Source organism: Pecten maximus, chromosome 8 (genome assembly GCF_902652985.1).
Source record: "Pecten maximus chromosome 8, xPecMax1.1, whole genome shotgun sequence".
In the NCBI taxonomy this organism is placed as follows: Eukaryota; Metazoa; Mollusca; class Bivalvia; order Pectinida; family Pectinidae; genus Pecten; species Pecten maximus.
The window spans coordinates 40,976,473-40,991,696 of NC_047022.1; the positions used below are offsets into that span (position 1 = coordinate 40,976,473).

Below are 15,224 nucleotides of genomic sequence, written 5' to 3' on the forward strand. Positions count from 1 at the left end.
TGTTTTACTGTGGGAGGTTGAGTGGGAATGACTTCCGGGCCTTCGACTTCACTTCCCTGGTAGTAGTAGTGGTGGGGTCGTTGTGGTGCTGTTTTGGTATTTGTACGATTCCTGGTATCAGTTTCAAGTTTGTTTATTCACCAAATGCAATACAGCATATAGGTTATAGAAATATATAATACAATAATTATACTGAACATGCTTATCAAGATGTCGGAGGATAATTACTTACATTATTACTAAATACAATTAAATTAAATGAACGTATTTTATATAATCACTAACTACAGATTCATAAGACATTTTCTTTTATCTGTTGCTTGCGTCAAAAATTTACCAAATTTACTTAAAGTTTTAACATTTTTGCATGAAAAAAGTTCTATAAGCTTAAAAACACTCGGATGTCAATAATAATATTGTTTTTTTTAACTTAACTCTTAACTCTGCATAAGCTGGACATAGTAGAATAAAATGCATTTCATCTTCTACATCATTTTTGTTACAGAACATCATTATAGCGTCCGGACTCAATATAAAGAGAGTGTGCATGCATACGAAATTAACTTAATATTTGTTTGATTTTTGAGTAAAGAGCTTTTTATAAATAATATTGAATTTCAAAGCTAACAGCAAGGTATTTATAAATTTGACATTTTGAAGAATTATCGAATGCACTATGTAATTCCTGAATAAATATATCATGCAGGCGTTGCATATGTTTTCAAAAACTGTTTTTTATTATGTACCTTTTGAACAATCCAAACATAGTTAAACCCATGTCTACATAACTCATTTTTATCTCATCTTTAAGGAATAAAAGATGCACAGATTCTATTTGTGGTGCTGGGTGATACCCCCACACCTCACAACAGTAATTAAGTATACATGCTACATCAAATCAACCTAGATTCCAGAATAGACATTTTACATGAAGTATGAATCATTCCTTATCCTGTATTGTTGCTGAAAACTATATTTAACTATTTACAATCCTTCAGGTCATTTCTTATATATGATAAATGATATGTATTTGGACAACACATAGAATCTATATAATTAGCATGGAACGGAAATTGTGATAATGTGAATTAACTAAAAACGTATGGACAAATGGCCATTTTAATTCTGAGGAACCTCACCTTCTTATGATTAATGAATAACGATATAGATAGAAGGTATACCTTTGACTTCAATCCCTCGCCGAACATACGCAGGCCGCTATCACCGCTAATGAAAGCAAGGTGTTGACCTTCTATCAAATGTATATATGTATTGTAGTGATGTTGTCAAAACACAATGTTGTTTACTAAGACAACGTAGGAGTACAGATGTATCGTGTAAGTGCCGACCTGACTCTACATGACGAATGGCAAACATTGCTCAACATATGTTCAGGGAATCCGAGACGTTAGAGGGGCGGCCGATATACTAAAGGGGCTGGAAATAGTACATGTTTCTTAACATGATCCCCTATTTACCAAGGCAACATGATCCCATTTTATCACTGTAAAATGACCCCCTTTTTACCAGGGTGACATGACCCCCTTTTTACCAGAGTAACATATGATCCCCTTTTTACCAGGGTAGCATGATCCCCTTTTTACCAGGGTAACATGATTCCCTATTTATCAGGGTAACATGATCACCAACTTACCAAGGTAACATGACCTGTACAGGTTTATCTACAAAAGACTGCTGACCGGTACAGGTTTATCTACAAATGACTGACCGGTACATGTTTATCTGCAAATGACTGACCGGTACAGGTTTATCTACAAAAGATTGACCGGTACAGGTTTATCTACAAATGACTGACCGGTACAGGTTTATCTACAAAAGACTGACCAGTACAGGTTTATCTACAAAATACTGACCGGTACAGGTTTATCTACAAATGACTGACGGATACAGGTTTATCTACAAAAGACTGACCGGTACAGGTTTATCTACAAATGACTGACCGGTACAGGTTTAAGTTTAAAAGTGACCGGCCTTTATTGGTTTGTGCGTATACTCATCAACAGCGACACTTACACCACGATTCCATTGGCGACCCATGTCATCAACACCGCGCAATACACACACCTGATTGCGTGTAATCTTTGTAGTCATAGCTCCGTACCAGTAGTGCACGCGCTGACACGTGGGTTCTTACTAATACCAAGGTCCATCAGCATGCGTGGTATTTCTATCAGGTCTGCTATAACAGCTCTAACAACAAGCGCAGAGACAGTAAAACTCGATATGTACTTGGAAGAAATTAGTGATTAGAAAAGGATAACGAACTATTTTTGTACAAAGGTCGTGAACATATACAATACTGATATTCAATAAATGGTGAAATGTTTAGATACTCGGAATATAATTGCTTCTCCGTTTATATATCACTTACCGTCACATTGTATTCTAATATTTAAATTCAAGCGAATGAAAAGTCAAGAGGTGAACCGATTGTTACAAATACTACCTGTGCTTTGAGCGTGTTGATATAACGATATTAATATATCACATTCCCGGAATATTCTTTAATCTTACAGCACTCTGTTACTGAAGTACCTGACTTGTTGACTTGAGTTCATTTCGGTCCATTTTTAAGTGTCTCGATGGAAACAGTATTGTTTCTGTATGCTGATTTCTTGGAAGATGTATTGTATACATTGTACTTCGTTGAAAGGTACATAGTGTTATCGAATGCTATCACTGACACTAACACGCTATTAAATACTGAAGCCATTTTCAGAAAAAATGTCTATGTAGAACTGTATAAAACTTGTAAACGAATAACGTCCCATTCTACAATTAACCTATTAATTAATTAATCATGCGCTTCGTTAGATATCTATCAATAAGGAATGCAGGTAAATCTTCACATCAAAAGCGACTAGTCAATACATGTTTAATCATAGTAAGATCACTTATCTGAAATAACTTTTTTCTGATCATCTTCTGCAGAGGAGAATACAACAACGTCATTTGCGGCTAAGAAAAACATCAATTAGTTTAAGAGTTTGTTAACGATTAGTCCACCAGATCCAACATCTTCCAACATATCTAAAACAATACATAAATAAAACAAAAAATTAAGAATTCTGATTTTAAAACTTTGCTACAATTATGATTGTTATATTTCTTATTATATCTATACGGACGGTAGACTGACCAGAAAGTCTGAAACAAAGACGTCAAAACACTGAAGGGAACCTCACGTATGACATATCATATGAGACGATATCCATTTGATTTCCAGATCTAATGTCACATAAATACAATCATTGGTAGTTTGCACCTCCTACAACCCTTTGTCACCTGTTTTTTGTCTTTGTAACCGCGCCAACACACCTAATGATAGAGGAATATAAAGGGAAGGCACACATGTCACAGGGTTCATAAGCTGCGAGATTAGTCGACATCACAGCCTATACACGTACCCTAATGGGTTCTTTGCGGTAAAGCCAATGAACTAATTGTGTAGTCCCATAATGTGTTAAAGGACATTGAAAGTTATATCACATTTGCCCAGCCCTAGACATTCAGATAAACAGTGTCATGTGCTTGCCTTTGACGAACTATTATAGGATATGGGGAAACCTTATACCACCATACGACTATATGTTAATGTTCGTGAGGTTTCCTTGTTTTCACAGAAAATGCGATCGTCATTATAAAAGGCGTCAAAATAATAGGCCAAATAATAAATTACTTATCAAGAGTCTTGTGAATCCTGATACTTCTTATTAGAACATTGACTTTTTGTTGATTTCTTATGAGTATACATTAATTAATGTATAAAAAAAGCTGATATCAAGAGCTCGGACTGAAAGGACGATCTTCACCTACGAAATTCAACTAATAAGGTGGGCTCTGATATGACGAGCTCCAAGTAATATAACGAGTTCTAACTGATATGACGAGCACCATCACATATGGCGAACTAAAACTGATATGTCGAGCTCCAACTTATGGCGAGCTGCAACTGATTTGACCCGAATTCGATTTGTGAGTGACGTGTGCAAGAAACGTAAGCAGAAGACGCGTTTACTCTCGAAACATCTCGTCTTATTCTGTTTGCAATATGCTTTACGGGTTTCAATTCAAACGCGAATGTATATATGTTTAGATCGCATTTTGTTTTGAATATAAATTACACGTGTATATTCCTGATGCCTCTATATTGGTCTTTATGAATATGCACTGATATAGGTCGACTTATTAGTGTCAGATAAACTAAATGAAGTTTTCCACAGTGTATCCCTTTATGAAATCCCTCCCAATAAGCATTTAGAACAAATATCCGCCCTTCGCAAAACTCGGCGGTTTCCATTTGTCACCAATCATTAGCACGATCTATGCTTTTGTTTGACAGAATAGTCAGTAATGTAGACATAAATCAATCAAGACGGCATCATTTATCTGTACAGTCTAATTCCCAGTGGTTTAGACAGTGAGTACCTTGGTTTACCGGTTATCAGTAATATACATACATCACACCCCTTCTTGTCTCAATACACCCGTGCTTATGGCATAGAGTAATGCACGTTTGTTTCTAACGAACACGTGTTTTAGTGTAGATGTGCCTAATTTCCTTTGTGAATTAATGAGCTTTTCGAATTATTCCTGAGAATAAAACAAGGTGTAGTTTGCTTTTACCTAGACCTGGATTGAATTAGGTCCTATCATAGCAGATCATGTTCAAAAGAATTCTTGTCTGGAGCCAACTGTCAGATGAAGGACTAGACGAGTGAGGCTGTAGATTTTGGGTTTATGGTAACGACTGTGGTAGTATAACTGGGTATACAGCAAATCATCGACTTCTATAATTTTACATCACCCAAGAAGTAAGATTGATGAGTGTTATTTAGCAATGCTGAATTGATTTGTCAACCATGACCTCCGTATTTTTGTTGATAGTAACTTGTATGGTCAGAGTATCTTACAGTTTACTATTACTACTCTTTTTGTGATAAATATTTCTAATTCATGACTAACATTCAAATTTCAAACAGAATTATTGTTTCAAATAGATGATCCTTTTCAGGTAAATATCAAAAATATATTTGATATCAATGTTTTAAATAATGAATGGAAAAAATGGTTAAAACTTGTTGAACTTGCCTGATCAAAAACGTTAAATTTAATATTTTTTTTATATATAAACCGAAAGTCTGACCACCTCTCACCCTAATATCCCCCTCTCTTCCCTATCTTTTCCATCACCATCACCCCCCCCCCTCTTTTCTGTCTCTTTCTTTATTATAGATCTTTTATATGTGTTATGTTTTTGTTCTGCTGTTTCTTTGATTTTTGTCCGATTCTATATGTCTTCATGTTGTATGCGAGTGTGAATGTAAGGTGGGTTGGATGTAACATAAATATTAGTGTGATCAGTTAAACTGTTCAGATGAGAAAATGAAGAAAATTTGTGAGCGAGTAATTATATAATTGTACTTGTGAAATGTAACCTGTTTGATGTTTATCATGCAAAATGTTTAAAAAATAAAAGAAATATAAAAAACAAAAATATATTTGAAATTTCGTTAAGTATAATTTAACTTTTAATGAGAAATGAATGTTTTGTTTTTGTATGTGAAAACCCTGAGCACAGTATTTTACAGCTGATAACGAACTTAAAATATCAAGCTGACTTAATATATGCATTTTTATTTCCTAAGATAAAAAGATGATTCTTTTGATATATTACACAATGCAATAATATGTACCTTTGTTGTTCAATGAGACATAGAAATCACAAAGGTCATGCTCGCTGAGTTTGTAAGAAAAACATTGCATGGGGTTCTCAAACCTGAACTTTACGAATAGACTTAGCGGTTGTCGTCTAATCTTCATTGAAGAAATAACCACAGCAATATAAATGTACTCAAATGCTGCAACCACGTGGTCAAACTGAACATTAAATGAACTTACATGTTATACATGTATATGGTAAAGGGGTTAGAATACCTTTGCCATACAACATGCATTAATCTAGTCAATTTAGAAGCTTTTTCTTGTAAACAGCTAAATAAAACGTATTTCCACCATCACTAAACATTATTATTCAGACTAAATGGCTGCTAAAATGCGAATACCCACAAATGAGATTTGTTCTAACAGCACATTTTATTATTCTTTAAATTACAAACAAAAACTACTTTGTCGGCAAAATTAAACTCAGTAGAACAGGATGTGGACCTAATGTTAATGATTTAGATTCGGCTCAAGTTTAATACAAATAGCATATTTATAAGACATAAATTTGGGTAACATTCAAATGTACTTAGACTATCAACATTGACCACCAATGCAAATTATTTCCATTAAAACCATAAGCACCGGATATGAGTAATTTCTCGACATTTTCAATGTACTTTGTCGTTCAAAATTATTAATTCATCTGACATATTTTATTTTAATATATTTTTATCAATTATGATTATTTTCGTTTTAACCTCGTACATTTATAGCTTGGTCGTCGATACCTCAGAGAAGTGATTTTAGCGAGTAATAATCTATAGACGAATGTCAGTTGCTTGTTTACTCGGAATTAGCGACCCATGATTTATTTGTAACAGTGGCATTCATGAAGAAGTCAGAAAACGTATTTCATGAGTGATAACAATGCTGATAAGTTCTTTTTTCTTTTTCAGGTTATGGTCACGTGGCTCCTAAGACCGATTATGGTAGGATCGTCACCATTGGTTACGCTGTGCTTGGAATACCTCTGACATTACTGTGTCTTACAAATATAGGTGACCTTATGGCCACAGGGTTCCGAATGCTATATGCTAAAGTTTGCTGTGGTGTGTGTTGTGTGTTGTTCAGTCCGACGAAACGTCGTCTACCAGATCCAGAAAAAGGCATCGAAGAGGAAATGGTTGTCCAAGGAGAGACAAAATCACCAGGGGAAACCATCCATGTACCTACGTCATTGTGTATACTAGTAATGACAGCGTACATATTACTAGGAACGTTACTCTTCTCATTCTGGGAGGGATGGGATGTTATAACCGGAACGTACTTCTCTTTTATCACTCTCAGTACCATTGGCTTCGGTGATGTAGTTCCGGGTACGGCTATGGATCAGTGGGCGAATGAACAGAAACTAGTCCTGTGTGCTATGTACCTGGTGTTTGGACTTTCTCTTATTGCTATGTGTTTCAACTTAGTTCAAGAGGACGTAAAAGCTAAGTGTCGATGGCTTGGTGCGAAAATTGGCATCATTTAATAGATTTACATAGACAATATAGTATAAGAGTATGACTTGGAAAACAGAAATCCTGTATTCATTACGGAAATGGTGTCCCCTTACGTAGCTACGTTATGAAATGTTGGAATGGCTTAAATACCGATAAGAAAGAAAGCAGTCATTGTAATTCATGTGATAAACTGCTGCCCATGTAAAACATTACAATGAAGTGATTAATTGTGGCAAAATAGTGAAAAAGACATAATTTGTCACATATACCAAATAAATTACGTGTCGATTGTCACGTGGTACAAATAACAAAAGTTTATAGGACGATGGCAAAACGCGAGATTTGATGTTCAGATCAGGAGTGCAACTCCTGCAGATGAGTGTACAATAGTCAATTATAATATTAGACAAGAACGGTGAATTAACTCCTAATGATATAAATTGGTGATACTTTAAAACTGTTAATTAAGGATGATTCTTACAGCCAAAAAAATGGGGTCATATTGAATCTTTTCAGTAATATTTTAAACAAGCAATTTATGACTTTTTTTATTTCAAGCTAGCAAAATTTCACCAAAACATGAAAAAAAAAATGTTGACGTGGATGTTGAACGCCAAAAAACAAATGTAGAACTGATTAATTATGCATTTCATTTCTATATATTCACAGTTGTCATAACATCATAAACAAATACATGTATTTCTATAGTTTGGTTCAGTAATTATATTTGTTTTGATTTCTGGACACCTCATTCCTCCTGATGTGTTCGCCGAATCCAGTATTGTTGATAGAAACCCGGCAACTAGTCTATCAAACAAGTGAAGATATAAACACTTATAGAGATCCATGTGTATTTTATTATCTGCTGTTTGCTTTAGTTGTTATTTGATCTGTCAAAATTTCAAAACAAGCTCTGCTTCTCATTAAGGATTTTTACCAAAGTTTGCCCGAAGCGTCCTTTAGTGAAGGTAAACGAATTTCATATAAAAGAGGGTCTTGCCCTTAGGAGCCTGCAGGGTCAAATTCGGCCAATAAAATAAATAAAGTCATTATTTTTCTGTTGGAATGAAGGGCTTTTGTATATATTTGATCTGAAACATCCTTGGGTGAAGGGACACCAATTTTTATACCGCCGGGTCTGCCCCCACGACCCTGTAGGGAAAGGTCTAGTAGGGAATATTAGAAATAAATTCTTTGAAATAGTTCTTCTGTCGTATATAGGGAATATAGGGAAAAGAATATAAAATAGTAATAGAATATAAAATGGTAGGTTTGCCTCCCCCCCCCTCGAACCCAATATGGGAAGTAGAGCAAATTCTTTAAAATCCATCTTCTTTTAAAGGAAAAAGATTATATTGTCTAAATTTCGTATGAAACAGTTAAGCAAATAATTTGAAATCCTTCTTTGTAGAAATTAAATTATATTGCCTGAATTTGGCATGAAGCATCGTTTGGTAAAGAAGAATTTTGTAGAAACGGTGGTTCTAACAAGTCGAGGGGCCTCTGGGGCGGTGTCTAAAAGTGGGAAGATATCAAATGATTTGAAATCCTTCTTCTTTTGTAGAAATTACACAATTTTGTCTAAAATTTGTTTGAATCATCATTAGATAAAAGTAATTTTTGTATAAACGATTGATCAGTAGAACCAGTTTTGTATAACATATTACCAGCAGTTGGAAAGACGGGGCCCATAGTGAAAAGGATGTGATTTTTCAAAATCATTCTTCTGTGGGAATAGAAGAATGTGTTCAAATTTGGTCTGCAGCGTTCTTGGGCAACATGAACTGAAGATGGCTAAACTTGAGAAAACCCTATTCCCACAAGGTAGAGGGTGTGGCCAAATAAAGGAAACACAAACAAGTTGACTGATGTTCAATTTAACTGTGTATTTAAAATCTTACTTGAAACAAGATATTTAAATGTTAGCTAAAGAGGACGGATGACTGAAATGCATTGTTATAAGTGGAAGATCCCAAACTGGAAAAAAGTATTTGTAATACGACATAAATGACAGCCTTTTGCCATACTCACAAAACATATCCAGGTGAGCGATAAGGCTCTCAGTGCTTATTGTCTAAAATTCCTTTTTTTTTCTGTCAGAAAACTAACTATGCTTTGCTATATAAATGTTCCGTCTATAACTTAGCACTTTGCTCCAAGGATGAATTTTTGATGATGGGATTTAATGTGTGTATATCTTGTTGTCCTTGACTCATTTGATTTAATATGTGTATCTGGCCTATGCTATATGTGAGAATGCTGTGAATATTTGGTTATATATAGAGCGTTCAAGTACATACTTGTACAAAGGTCATTCGAGGTCATCAATAACATAATTATAATCATTGCATGTACCGATTAGTGTTATCTATATTATTCATCAGCATTAATATTCATTTTAACTATCCGTTAGATGTATCTTTATGTTCGTAATTAGCCTTGGGAAATGGCTGTTTCTGTTTCAACCCGTCTTAATCGTTACAGAAGCATGCACCCGATAATTTCCCATTTCCTATTTCATTCCAAAGGTAAATAAGATACCTATTTCTGAAGTTATCAAATCATTTTTCTTTTTTCTACTTTATCCTATATTATCCGCTGATTGTAAATTTCTTTCTGGATAAAAAGCAAAGGATATACATATGCACTGGAAATTAAATGTTTTTGCATTGGCAATATATTATGTTAAGTGGTGTAACTGTCAGATATTATTTTTCATCTTGTAAAAAGGAGGTTGCTAATGTATATATGACTGATGTGTATGTAGCTCATAGTGTTAATTTGACACTTGTTCACAAGGAAATAAATATAGGAATCTTGGTAGTAGAGACACATTGAGACGCCATAATAATATAGGAATCTTGGTATTAGAGACACATTGAGACGCCTTAATAATATAGGAATCTTGGTAGTAGAGACACATTGAGACGCCTTAATAATATAGGAATCTTGGTAGTAGAGACACATTGAGACGCCTTAATAATATAGAAATCTTGGTATTAGAGACACATTGAGACGCCATAATAATATAGGAATCTTGGTAGTAGAGACACATTGAGACGCCTTAATAATATAGGAATCTTGGTATTAGAGACACATTGAGACGTCATAATAATATAGGAATCTTGGTAGTAGAGACACATTGAGACGCCTTAATAATATAGGAATCTTGGTATTAGAGACACATTGAGACGCCATAATAATATAGGAATCTTGGTATTAGAGACACATTGAGACGCCTTAATAATATAGAAATCTTGGTATTAGAGACACATTGAGACGCCATAATAATATAGGAATCTTGGTATTAGAGACACATTAAGACGCCATAATAATATAGGAATCTTGGTATTAGAGACACATTGAGACGCCATAATAATATAGGAATCTTGGTAGTAGAGACACATTAAGACGCCATAGAAATATAGGAATCTTGGTAGTAGAGACACATTGAGACGCCTTAATAATATAGGAATCTTGGTATTAGAGACACATTGAGACGCCTTAATAATATAGGAATCTTGGTATTAGAGACACATTGAGACACCTTAATAATATAGGAATCTTGGTATTAGAGACACATTGAGACGCCTTAATAATATAGGAATCTTAGTATTAGAGACACATTGAGACGCCATAATAATATAGGAATCTTGGTATTAGAGACACATTAAGACGCCTTAATAATATAGGAATCTTGGTATTAGAGACACATTGAGACGCCATAATAATATAGGAATCTTGGTAGTAGAGACACATTGAGACGCCATAATAATATAGGAATCTTGGTATTAGAGACACATTGAGACGCCTTAATAATATAGGAATCTTGGTAGTAGAGACACATTGAGACGCCATAATAATATAGGAATCTTGGTATTAGAGACACATTGAGACGCCATAATAATATAGGAATCTTGGTATTAGAGACACATTGAGACGCCATAATAATATAGGAATCTTGGTATTAGAGACACATTGAGACGCCATAATAATATAGGAATCTTGGTAGTAGAGACACATTGAGACGCCATAATAATATAGGAATCTTGGTAGTAGAGACACATTGAGACGCCATAATAATATAGGAATCTTGGTATTAGAGACACATTAAGACGCCATAATAATATAGGAATCTTGGTATTAGAGACACATTGAGACGCCATAATAATATAGGAATCTTGGTAGTAGAGACACATTAAGACGCCATAATAATATAGGAATCTTGGTATTAGAGACACATTGAGACGCCATAATAATATAGGAATCTTGGTAGTAGAGACACATTAAGACGCCATAATAATATAGGAATCTTGGTAGTAGAGACACATTAAGACGCCATAATAATATAGGAATCTTGGTAGTAGAGACACATTAAGACGCCATAATAATATAGGAATCTTGGTATTAGAGACACATTGAGACGCCTTAATAATATAGGAATCTTGGTAGTAGAGACACATTGAGACGCCATAATAATATAGGAATCTTGGTATTAGAGACACATTGAGACGCCATAATAATATAGGAATCTTGGTATTAGAGACACATTGAGACGCCATAATAATATAGGAATCTTGGTATTAGAGACACATTGAGACGCCATAATAATATAGGAATCTTAGAGACACATTGAGATGCCATAATAATATAGGAATCTTAGAGACACATTGAGATGCCATAATAATATCAATGTAATACGCGATAGTGCATATTTCGTAAAAAACAATGTTCAAATTCTAATTACGTCTAATAACATGCATTAATCATGATGATTATAGATGTGTTTTCATTAATTCATGAATGTAGGAAGATAGTTTGTGTGTTAAAAAGTTTGCAACATGCTGGTCGATCTATAAGTGATATTTGATGACGTCTCAAGCATCGCAGTAACGTTGACGTTAAAGATATTTTCCCTACGATTTTTACTGCAAATACATCGAATCTTATCAAAATACCGAGTTATAGTACTATTTTTGTGCCATCATCTGTTTTTTACGTAGGTTGTAAAGATAGAACTCGCAACTTCTACAATATGCGATTCCAGACCAAATAAGGCAGTTACACCATAGGATTACATTTCAGCATTTCCTTGCTTTAATTTTCGACCGGAAGTGATCCGGAGGAAGCAGTTTAGCTATGGATAAACTTCACTAAATAACATGGATACTGTCAGGAATATGAATGCATTTCTTCTTTCATTTATGTTAAAAGTTATCATTAGTTATATCCATATTACATGTTAACACCATAAATTATTTGTTCTGGTTTCCTTCACCTTTCCAAGAATGTGTTTATCTGAGTTCAAATTTAATGGAAATACATCTGTACATTATAACTTATGATGTGCATGTAGAATGCCTGAAATAGGTGTGTATGGGCATTACACAGCTAATATCGTTTGTGAATGATGTGTGATGAATTGTGAGAGTTATTGTTAAGATAAAACAAGAAACAATGTATAGGTATCTTATTTCCTTGAATAAAATACCAGTCATAAGCAGACTGCAACATTCACTATATTCCGATACGTTAATGCTGTTCAGTGGAATATGTCAATCGATGTCTTTTCCTGTTTGAAGACGTGAATTCAATATTTGAAAACAAAACTGACCGATGAATGTCCTATATAGCTGGTTATCGCCATTTCAAATTTCGTGGTCTTCATCATCTACAAATAACATTTAATCGAACTTAATTATTTACACGTTTAAACTTCTGGGCGTGAACAGTCAGATTACACATGCCTGTCTTTGGAGTAGCACAAAACATTGGCTGCGATACAAAATGGAACACTATTCTGTGGAAACAGTTAACACCGATCAAATTTGACAAGGATGTAAGGTACTTTAGTTCGAATAAAAACCAGCATTTTCTCAAACATAAAACAGGCGAGAATTAAGGGTTCAAGCGGAGTGCGTCTGCTTTATTTCAAACGAGCACCACTTATTGCCAAACTTACAAGGGAATCAAGAAAGTGAAGGTGCTTTCTTTTATCTGAGAAAAATGTGATTTGTAGTGTTCTTTTATCCATCGGGAACAGTCTACATGGTCAATATTAATTTGATTTCATAAGGTTTTGTATGCGTCATGTTAACAGTAAGTACGACGTTTAGTCTTCTCTTGTGTCATATGTTAAGATGCTGTAGGTTCTACATCAATAAGACGACATTTGTATCTACTCAGTTAACAGAGTCATTAAATGCATGTTATGTTTTATATAAAATCAAACAATATGTGTATTGAAATACAATATAACAAACCAGAGTTGCTGTCAAAGCGAACGTGCTGTTTTGTTTGAACAAACCTACATTGTTGTTGCGACTGAGATCATGGTATATCATATGACAAATTGTTTAACAAAAGCCTGAAATGTTCAAATAATCTATTCAAAATTTCACATGACAAACCTCTGATTAAGATATCAGGCAATGACACAGCGTACGTTTTGTATTTTGTATGTACATAGTACCCATTTGTATCATTGTAAATAACATGGTATTCGGGGCAGGTCTATTCTAGGTTCTTCTCCTTAATGCCAAAACGGGTTCCATAATGTTCCTAGTATTGCCTTTTGATTAACCGTATAGACAATGACTACAAATTTCGGCTGGTCACACTATACATTCTAACCTGATTGGAAGATGTGAGTACATATTTACAGATGAATATGTTTTTTTTATTCATATGAACATTGTGTATATTTAACTGCTAACAAGTGTGAGCAACCCACCCAGGGACTTAAAATGATGTGAATTTCTTGACAATATTAAAATGTTTATTAAAGTAAAAAAAAAAAACGTTAACACTTCTTCATTTGAAAGTTCAATTTTTGAAATAAATGTGAAGAAATCTCTATCCATTTAAATCCCTGTGGGACCTGAGTTTGAAACAGTGTCTTTCAGCTTCCGACGGTTTGTCCATGTATATATAAACATAGAAAAATATGTATCAACCAAGTAAAAAAGGTGTGAAAATGCAAATAAAGTGAGTGAGAAGAGGAATTAAATAGCGATTGTTTGTGCAATGGTTTTCATGTTAATGTTTCAGTTTAAATACATAAAGTCATTTTTTGAATTTGTTTTCTTTGTTATTGCAATTTGTTATGTCGTTCCTCTCAAATCTGAAATGCATGCAAAAGGATAGGGCATCAGGCAAACTATCTTCATACACCAAAATGATATCTATACACACTACTTCTAATAATAGAATGACGTAACGCTACAGGTGAATAAGGCGGGAATTTTACAATAATGGGGGATTCTCTAGTCCATTGTAAAGGCGAAGATCATTACGATAGGGTTTCCCAGTCCAATGCAAATATCAAAGTAACTGCTATTTTAAGGCTGCGAAAATTTCAAACATTAATTTCAAAAGTAGCATTTGAAGGGTGATGATACTGTCCTATAATACAGCTGTCTCCTATACTGGTATAGGACTGTACTGGTGATGGGTGATGGCACTGTCCTATAATACAGCTGTCTCCTATACTGGTATAGGACTGTTTTATAATACAGCTGTACCCTATACTGGTATAGGACTGTTCTTTAATAGAGCTGTACCCTATACTGGTATAGGACTGTCCTATAATACAGCTGTCTCCTATACTGGTATAGGACTGTACTGGTGATGGGTGATGGTACTGTCCTATAATACAGCTGTCTCCTATACTGGTATAGGACTGTTCTATAATACAGCTGTCTCCTATACTGGTATAGGACTGTACTGGTGATGGGTGATGGTACTGTCCTATAATACAGCTGTACCCTATACTGGTATAGGACTGTTCTATAATACAGCTGTCTCCTATACTGGTATAGGACTGTACTGGTGATGGGTGATGTTACTGTCCTATAATACAGCTGTACTCTATACTGGTATAGGACTGTACTGGTGATGGGTGATGTTACTGTCCTATAATACAGCTGTACCCTATACTGGTATAGGACTGTCCTATAATACAGCTGTCTCCTATACTGGTATAGGACTGTACTGGTGATGGGTGATGTTACTGTCCTATAATACAGCTGT

The 15,224-nt window shown here is 34.6% G+C and overlaps 1 protein-coding gene across 1 annotated transcript in view; it reads left to right on the plus strand.

The window, feature by feature from the left end:
- LOC117333533 overlaps positions 1–14,274 on the plus strand; it is a 66,231-nt gene extending 51,957 nt beyond the window's left edge. The window contains exon 2 of the mRNA XM_033892867.1: positions 6,645–14,274. Coding sequence (XP_033748758.1) covers positions 6,645–7,222 — 578 coding nt within the window. The 3' untranslated portion in view covers positions 7,223–14,274. The remainder of the gene's footprint in view (positions 1–6,644) is intronic.
- Positions 14,275–15,224: the final 950 nt, after the last annotated feature.